The sequence below is a fragment of the Barbus barbus genome (genome assembly GCF_936440315.1).
Source record: "Barbus barbus genome assembly, chromosome: 48".
Classification (NCBI taxonomy): Eukaryota; Metazoa; Chordata; class Actinopteri; order Cypriniformes; family Cyprinidae; genus Barbus; species Barbus barbus.
Window position 1 is genome coordinate 4644041 of NC_136726.1, and position 10156 is coordinate 4654196.

Genomic DNA, 10156 nt, shown 5'->3' on the forward strand with positions numbered 1-10156 from the left:
GAAAAGGTGTGACCCCGGTCTAAGTGGAAGAGAGGGGGTACGCAGAAGAATGTTAAATGCCCCAGGGGTACGCCGCTGTAAAAAAGTTTGAGAACCACTGCTCTAGAATATTCCTTGTGTGGCACTGGATTTTTCTAAATGTTTTAATATATATGATGTCGGCATAAAACAGAAGTGAATTTTCAAGTAAAATTTAATTACATTTTGATTAAAGTTTATGAAGTCAAAGCATTTTCGTAAAAATAATTTTCATAATTAAGAAAATAAATAGGCTCACTTATGATGTCATCTCATACTAGCATTTATTATGCTGTTATGTACTCTTGGTGCATGTTAAGTAAGGGATAATCAACGGCTTGCTGTGCATTAAAGGATTTTAAATGCATGACGTGGAAGCAAAGAACCACCCGACGCGAAGTGCATTTAAAATCCTGTAATGCATGGCTAGCCGTTGATTATCCCGTTTATTCCATGGTCATTTGCCAAGTTATAGACAAGTTAAAACTAGTAGTGCTCTTTGCAATTTTTGACCGAATGGGTAAATAATAATAGTAATTTTCGACAGTTACGGCTCATTAGCTCTAGTATTCTGCCAGCTTTAAATCAGACACAGAGATGAAATCAAATAAATTTCAAATAAATGTGGTGCGGTAAGACCACATTTATTTGAATTAATTATAGCATTTATTTCAATTAATTATCAATCGCGCGAGAGAGAGAGAGAGAGAGAGATGACAGTTGTGTGTACGTTACCTGCAGGTTGCGTCTGTGCGTCTTTCTGTACAAACAATTAATTACTTAAAAAACAGCAATTTTATTTTACAACCTCTTTGCTGAGGAATATAATGTAGCGATCTAATAGGCTATTTTATTAATAAAAATCACGGGGAAGCGTTGACAAATTTATGTGTGTGTGCAGCGCAATCTGCGATCTCTGCCTCTCTCTCTGTGTGTGTGTGTGTGTGTGTTGGTTAGTGAGCATCAATTAAAGTAGCAAAATAATATAGAACGGTGATTAAACTGACTTGGAAATACCTGTGCGTTAAACGGTTTTACTGCATACCTGCCAGCCAATCAGAATCCAGTATTCAAACAGACCATGGAATAACAGATATCATTAAACGGGTCATCGGATGCCCATTTTACCCAAGTTGATATGATTATTTAGGGTCTTAATGAAAAGTCTATAACATACTTTGGTTGAAAATTGTCAATGGTAGTGTAAAAACACCTTTTTAAACCTGTCAAAATCAGCTCTGTCTTCAGCACGCTGATCTAGTCCATGTTTCTTTAAATGCTCGTGAGCTCTGCTGACTCCGCCCCTCTCTTCCGTGGAGTGACGAGCAGACCGTAGATATGTGTAGATTCCCTATTCGACCGCTCCAGATATGTTGAAGTCAGCCATCTTGCATTTACCATAATAATCAATGAATATTCAAAGATATACAAGCATATAACTTGCTGTTGTAGACGCACACAGTCAATGCTCTCAAAGATTCGCAGACCGTTCCAAAAGTGGTGGATGGCTTACGTATCGCGGCCCATAGAAACAGTCGATGATGCAAATCGCCTTTCCTAATAATATGCTAGTTAGCCAGTTTCGCGGCTGAAGTTTAGTATGCTCCATAGATATATATACCCATAAAGATTCATAAAAAAACCCTTATACTCACTTTTTCTGTAGATAAAGCTGGATCACGAATGATTCGGGCAAACATAGACGCATTTATGTAGATCGAGGATCGGCGCATTCACTTCAAAGCGAAAGTAACGTTAATCCTCTGCCTTAAGCGGCTCAGATGATGGGAGTAAATGATGACTGCTATATTCATTAATACATCCAACAACTAAACATTTCAATCGCTTAATCTGAGACACCCCCTCTGGATTCATTATATGATGGATGTGTACACACACTTCCAGCACACATTTATGTTCAAACAACTTGAAAAGTGAATTTTGCATCCAATGACCCCTTTAAACATTCTCTTTTAAATTCAATTAATAAAAACAACATTGTGTAAAACAGTTCATGGTTATATTACACTACTTTTTATTGTATTTGATAGACAATGCTGAAAAAGCCTACGTGTTTTTTTAAGAGCAAATGCATACATAATATTTTGAAGTATTCATATATAAAAACAGATTTAATAATGTTTTTTTTTGCTATATTGCCCAGTCCTACTTCGTTTAAAAGTGTATCATTAGCTGAGAGAAGCAAAGGCCTCCAAAAAAGAAGCAAAGGGATTAAGAGAAAAGCCCCAAATTAACCCTAACGCCAATATAATTGTAGAAAAAGATGTAAAATAATTTCTTATGATTACATTTTTTTTTCAGATGTCACCTAATGCACTAAGGACCACTGCCAGCCAGTAAGTGCCGTTTATATCGCCTTGACTGGCTCAACCATAACTCTCCAGCTCTCCAGACCATGATCTGGGAAAAGTCAGGAAATCATTCTACCCCACTAACAGCAATAACAGGAAGCTCTTTTTAACAGGTTTAATGGGACAGGTCAAGAAAGACACTAGAAATGAGTTAGTCTGCAAAATAATCTGACATGATCTAAACAGCCAAAGGAGAGAAAAAAGAAATAAATCTGAAGAAAAAAAATGTCAGGACATGCAGATGGGTTTTAAAAAAGTGTGATATCAAGTGAAACAGGAAGCACAGGTCAGCAGCACTAGAAAGGAAAGAGTACAGACCCATATGCTGAGACAGAAAAAAATTAAAACACCACCACTTAAAAAGAAAAGTGCAAGGATCTAAAAACAAAAACTAGATAAAGGACCGAGTGAAACCAATTTGGAGAGTCTTTCTAGCTTGAACAAAAAATGGCGAAAATAAGACGAAGGAAGGAGCGATGTGAAAAGTGTCCTACCTGAAGCCAGCGCAGCCGGAGGAGGAGGTCCGGCCTCTCCACCGCTCTTCTGGCTCATGGTGGGGTTGTCCTGCTGTACGACCGAGGGCAACTGCAGCTCTTTAGGGAGCAGGTCATACACTGACTCTGAAACACACAGAGAGTGTGAGAGTGAGTCAGGGTGAGGTGAAGATGTGCTAACAAAGAACATTAAAATCTTGAGCAATGCTTAAATCTTGCAGCAACACCGAACATTCATTTATGTTTTTTCCCTAAATCCAGGTTTAATAAATGAACAAGACAAATGCAACAAAAATATTGGTGTGTGCCTATTAAATTACAGTCTGTGAATCATTTGATGCACTAAAATAACTAAAACTGAATATAAACTATGAGAAAGCTGTATTAGTCAACCAATTAAATAAATATTTAGGCTACAATTAAAAAAAACATATTGTCAGCAGCTAGAAATCTGCCTCACATCATACGCTTCATAATTACAAAAATAAAATACTGGAACGCTGCAGGTCCAGCACATGCAGTTATATCATAAGATATTAACACTGGGCACGGCCTCTTTCATGCGCAGCAGCAGATATTTAATAAGCAGAGGAGGTGTTTATGGTTCCCAGAGCTCCATCTAGGGACACTCTGTCCCATGATGCCTGTGTGCCTCGTTCATCATGTTGATGATTACAGTGTTGTTGATAGGGAAGCACTGGAGCGATATTACCATGACAGCTTCTCTCACATTACCTGTAAACCCTTGATAGATGACCGGGACAAACATAACAACAGAGTTACTTCCCATAACAAAACACTCTATGCTTCTGACAATTTATGACTGTAATTATAATTATTATCAAGCTTGCCTATTAAATACAGATCATGTTTCACCCTTCATGAAATAAAATTAACATTTATTTGCTTTGTTTTTGTGAGGAATAAAAAGGATAAGTAGCATGTGGAATTTTTCTCAAATAATTACATTATCTAAAACCAATCCCAGGATCATTAGAGACAGAATTATTTCCCCTTATTAAAAAACTGAAACATAAAATTGTCATTTGGACCGTTTCTCCAGCAAGGCAGACGAGTAGATTTTATTGCAGTGTGAACAGCATGTGACAGATTTAAACCTCGTTACCAAAATAATTTTTAGAAAGATTATCAGACAAAATCTTTTTAATTAAAAAAATAAAAAGTTTATTAATAACTAAACTGTAACTTTTGTCATTTTTTTAATTTAATTATTATTTAGAAAACATAAAAATGACATTTCAAGCTTTTAAAACATATTCAGACCAATTCTGTGATAAATCGGTTAAAAAAAAAACAAAACAATGACAAATAGCCTATTTCCTATTTTCCTCAGAGTAAAAAAAAGCAATTGGGAATAGTGTTTTAAATGACAAATAAAGTCACATTGAGAAGTAAAGTCCAACTGTGAGATTGTGAAAAAAAAGTTTTGACATCTCAAACTCTATTTTGAAGTTTGAGCTCTATTCAGACCAAGAACAATAACTACATTAGTGTTGACAAGAATGCACAATAATGCAACGCTTATTATAAGCACATGCTGCAGTTTTGTCATCTGCGGCTTTAAACATGTGCACGCTCTTTAAAGCAAGATAGCCACGGTTTTTATCCATCAGCTGAAAAAAAATAATGCCTCTGTATCGTTATCTTTATAGCTGTAATGTGGACCTCGCTATTCTCATAGAATGAATACTTTATTGTTATAGTTTCTGTCCTTGGTGTGAACAGGCCATTACTCATAGAACAATTTAAGGATCAGTGTAGCATTTTGGCACAGAGAAACAAAGTGGACAAACACAGAGATGGAAATCAGAGCCTGAATCAACACTCCCCAACAGAAATGCTTTGTAAATAAAAGCGCTGGTGCCTGTAGAGAACCTGAAGCCGTGGTCAGCAGGTCTGCATACCACATGTTCTGCATTCCTGCTATTTTAACACTATGCAACCCTGGACAACAAAGAGATAATGGGATGGTCCGACTCTCCTAGGCAGTGTTTTATACTGCAGAGATTAAATCTGTTCAAAAGAATTCGAAAGGACAGGAAAACTTCTCTTGGAGCTGGAAAGGAGGCCAAAGTGTCACAATAATTACACACTTCATCTTCATGAACACTGGCTTTGTAAAGCTCCACCAATCGCAGGTGGCGCCACATAATGAAAACAATTATCTACAAAGCAATTCCTGGAAGCAACTATTAAACATGTCTGTCACTACAAAGTCAAGTCCAGTGAAATGAACACAAAAGGCCAAGCATGACCACGTGACCCAAACAGCTTGAGAACTATAAACATACCAGATTTGGTCATTTTATGAAGAAAAGTGTGATCTTGGGAGTGGTTTTCAGGGCATTGCTAGGCAATTTGTACGATAAACAATTTAATTTGAATTAATAGCTGTTTATACGTCTGTTCAGACCAACACAAAAATTCATATGATGACAATGCAAGTGTTTTTTATTATTATTATTATTTTATGGAGAGGGGCTCTCCCTTTTCCACTGTACTGCGCAAACCAAAAAAAAAGTGATTTAGTCAAGAGCAGTGAGTGATTAACCCTCTTTTGACAGCAGGAATATTAGACTGCTGTCACTTTAAGAGCTGCCCAGATCCAATATACTGTTACACATGCGTTTTCTTTCTCAGCTGTTTGCTTTCACTTCAGACCTAAATTATTGTGTTTATGAGGATACTTGCAAAAACGTGTCATTTTGACACATACAAGTGCATACTGCTATAAAGCAATAATAACAAAAGGCAAAAATACCTCCGGCGCTCTATGAGCAGCATCTTCACGTGCGCACATACAGTGCCATGCATAAGTTTAGGCACCCAAGCTAAAGTTGACTAAAAAGAGGAATAAAATATAATCTTTTGGAAATTGAACTTAATGCCTTAATTAAAAAATTGGGAAAAATCCAACCTTTAAGGACACCAATTTTCTTTGTGAATGAATAATGTATCGTAAATAAATGTTCTTCCTTAAAATACAAGGTGCATAAGTTTGGGCACCCCTATGTTAAATTCCCATTGAGGCAGGCAGATTTTTATTTTTAAAGGCCAGTTACTTCATGGATCCAGGATACTATGCATCCTGATAAAGTTCCCTTGGCTTTTCGAATTAAAATAGCCCCACATCATCACATAGCCTTCGCCATACCTAGAGATTGGCATGGAGTACTTTCCATAAGATCACCTCTCAATGCAAATCAAACCAGCTATTAGGCTAACTGAAATAAAACCAGTGAATTAATTGCTTTAATTCAATCTATATAGTGTTTTATTTTGATGTTCATTCAATTTCTTACTAAATACACCTACTGTACATGACAAGAAAGCACTGTTTGTTTTTGTATATTATGTGCATTTGTATTGTGTATCTTTGTTCTTATTTTATTAACAAAGATAAAATTATGACAAAGATTTTGATCTTTGCCCACTTTGGCCTAAATATCCGCCATTCTTTTTTATATTTTGTTACCTTGAAAGGCTGTGTCTTTATAACAGGGAAATTAGTTTGGCTTTAGTTTCACATAAAATTGTGAATCGTGGCATTTCTAAAAAAATCGTGATATGATATTTTTGCCATATCGCCCACCCCTTCCCCTAATTAGTTACAAGTATAGCATTCCCAGTTAATGTCCTTAAGGCTGCTTTGTTGTCACCAATGTGTTTCAACAAAAATCAATAGGACATTTTCATATTAATAAATGAATCAAGTTGCTTAGAAAAGTAACAGCATGCCTCTACTCACCGAAATGCATGATTTAAAGTTAATTCATGACGGTAATGCAAGTAACAATAGTACTGCATGTGTAATAGCTAGGCCTATAGCTTCAAAACAATTAAGACATTCAATTCACATTCAAATCTGCATCCTTAATTTGCTCGAAAACCCAAAAAAGGATGTTATTTACTTCCCTGTGGCTTACAACAGGATGACCATCTGTAAACTGTATCCGTCTTAAATCATGTTTTCTGTACTTACTGTACATTAGACACACACCAACATGGGAACATCATACGGCCAAATCAGCCAATTATGTGCTTACTTTCTAATATGACAAGTCAACACTGCCAGATTCAGCAGCATGTTAGCTGTCAAGCTGAATCAGTTGCTATTGGCAGATGAAATATTAATTATAATATCTGAGGAGGAGCAGTTTCTGTATATGGCATCATCTACCATGCTCTAGTCTAACATTTACAGTACATAAGAGCCAATGGGCATAAAACACTTACAGTGTGTGTCTGAAATACTTTTTTGGTGTTAGACAACAAACCTTGGTTGTCTCGGAGCCACGAGTCACTGAAACTGTGTGTAAAGGTAAACAAACACACACCCACTCTCCCTCACACACACACACACACGCACTTATATATTGACTCACACACACACACACATGTACACATATAGACTCGCATACATATGGGCATATTGACTCACATATACACACATTTATAAATACACAAGCTAGCGCGTGCTCTCCTCTCGGGCTAACTGACGTTAGCAATTCCTCATATTTATGCACAGATAAAGACGAATGCAACTCTAAATGAATGAAGAAAGGATTTGGAATCATAAAAACGCGTTCTTACCTTTGGAATAGAGCGATTTAGGAGAACTGGGGTCGATATCGGCGCTCAGGAGAGATATAAAATCAGAGGGCATGCTAGCATGCTAAAGCCTCATGAGATCAGAGGAAACGACTCTTATCCCTCTCAGCTTAAAGAGCAATGCATACAGAAAGAGAGATGTTTCTGTCATAAACCCCTTGTGAAGGGTTTACAGCACATGTACTGTATTAAAATTCACACTCTGGAACGTTTTAATGTGTTTTTTCCATCTGATTAGCTAGCCAGCCATAAGAGCCATTCACCTTTTTTTCCAGCGACTCCTCCCCCTTTCTGCGCATGCGCACGATTTCGACTGTGTCTGGCATTATTATTGTTCGACTATAATTAGTGTTTGGTCTATCAAATTACTTTTTTCTACCAAGCCATGCAGTTTAGTTGAAGTAAAATAATACATAATATAATATAAATCATGTATGCTTTGAATTAGGTATTAAAGCGCTTTGTTAATGCAAAGACATCTGTGCATCTTATGAAATGCATAAAGCGTTTCTTTTAAGGAATGAACTGAACTGAATAATGCACTCTGATGATCTAGGTCTGGATCCTCCTGACGCAGATGTAATCAGGTCAGCTTATGGCAAGCCGTTTTATCTTAAAGGTGCCATAGAATGCACTGATACAATATTTTAAATTGTTCTCTGATATAGAAGGTATGTGGCTTAGACAAGGGCAAAAAAATCTCCAGAAAGGGTTTTACGTGTCCATTTACAACCTTAGGATTTGTCCCTAGAATGAAATGGTCTGTTATTGCCTTATTTGGAAGGGTCATGAATATTAATGAGGAGCTCTGCTCTGATTGGCTGTTTCACAGCGCTGGGCGTTAACGATGGAGGGATTAGGCATCCAACCTTATGAGCCTGTATCAGATGAAGAAACAGATTTTGAGAGAATGTTTAGCGTCCGTGGTATGAACATGATCGCTGCGGGACACTGGTGGAGTGAACGAAGCTGATCGAAGCGTTTTTGGACTTTTCCACTTTTTCTGACACTTTAGAAAGTTAAAGTAGGACGTTGCAGTTTAGGGTCAGCGATATCTGTTTGCAAAAGATTTGAAATTCTTTCGGGTTTATTTTGATTAATTACCATTTTTTGTTTGTTTTAATAGCATCTGGCAACACGATCGATGATTCGGCTGTGCAGGTCCGGTTGGCCTATGGGCTGGTATACATTATGTTCAGGGCGTAAACATTAATGATCCCGACTGTAACGTCACAGTCAGTGTTATGTTGGGATTCGCCTCTTTTTCAGTGGTCTTTTGCACGCATGAGATTTACATAAGAAGGAAACAATGGTGTCTGAGGCTCACGGTATGTCATTTCCATGTACAGACCTCTTATTATTCAACTATGCCAGTTTTCCATTCTTGGGCACCTTTAAAATAGTCCTAATCCCAGTGTTACTCGTCGTAATTGCATTTTACTAGTAACAATTCAATTAGAGAGCTCTAATTCAATTCTTAGTACCAATTATAATTAGAGTGCTCTGTAATTCAATTATTATTAGTAAGACACAGAGCTCTACAACTGAATTTTTACTAGTTACATTTTAAATAAGAGAGCGCTCTAATTTAATTCTTTCTAGTAAAAATGCCATTACAGAGCTCTATAATTCAATTTTTACTAGTAAAAAAACACATTAAATATATGTTGAATTGCAGAGCTCGCTAATTCAATTGTTACAATTAAGAATTGAATTATATTCAACATATCTTTAATGCGGTTTCATATAGCTCAGCTGTATATGATCTGTTGTTCCTGTCTGTCGCTGTAATCAAGAGAAGTACCAAACGCAAAGAAGAAACGCAAGTTTTCTTTTGAATTCCTCAGAAAAAAAGCAAAAACCGGGGGCAAAAAAATCTGTCAAAGCACCCACGGTTAGAGAGAAAGTCGTGGGAGTGCTTTAAAAAACTTGAAAGCAGCGCTGCGACACTTGAATAATGAGCTGCTCTGGGAATAGTGTCGTTTTAATGGTGAAGACAAGAAATAAGTGAGAGTATGAGAGTGTCTATCAAACACAGGCAAAGATCCTATTTAAAATGTTTCCTTTAGCAGTGGTTGTGTGTTGAATTTAAACACATTTTTATAAAGTAAGTTTTATGAATGTTTAACCTAGTCCTCCAATATCCTCCTGACTCCCAGCTAGAGTTTTGTCTTCTGTCGAGGACATTATATTCTAGCAAATTTCTCCTTACATGCCACAGCTTTAAGTCTGGATGCACTGTAAAGAGTGCATTCTGGGCTTTTCAGGATTGAAAGTTTATGGCCACTTCCTCTCCTTGTGGATGGCTGACATTGATTTTTTGCAACAGCTGCTGGTTATCAAGTGAACACAGTAAAACCACACTAATGCTCTCACAAGATTGAACAATATCCACCTTTTGTTTCTACACCCCATGATGCATGCATTAATTATGGGAGTAATTTACAGTAGACTGTAAACAATCTGCAGATTCAATGCGACTGATGGGTACAATGAGCTGACAATGTTCTACTTAACCTTCAACCGTCGAACATTAAAAAGACATTTAAAAGAGTAAAAGCATTAACACATTTCTACAACAGACAATGAATAACCCCAAAAGCCTGATATTTCTGCAACAATATTACAGGAGTGTTAAAT

The 10156-nt window shown here is 36.8% G+C and overlaps 1 protein-coding gene across 1 annotated transcript in view; it reads right to left on the bottom strand.

Annotated features, from left to right (window-relative positions):
• The window catches only part of LOC306866711 (nuclear factor of activated T-cells 5-like), a 31964-nt gene extending 24226 nt beyond the window's left edge, over positions 1 to 7738 (bottom strand). The window contains exons 1-2 of the mRNA XM_079411996.1: positions 7499 to 7738; positions 2885 to 3010 (exon numbers count right to left, since the gene is read on the bottom strand). Of these exons, the coding sequence (XP_079268122.1) occupies positions 2885 to 3010; positions 7499 to 7571 (199 nt within the window). The 5' untranslated portion in view covers positions 7572 to 7738. The remainder of the gene's footprint in view (positions 1 to 2884; positions 3011 to 7498) is intronic.
• Positions 7739 to 10156: the final 2418 nt, after the last annotated feature.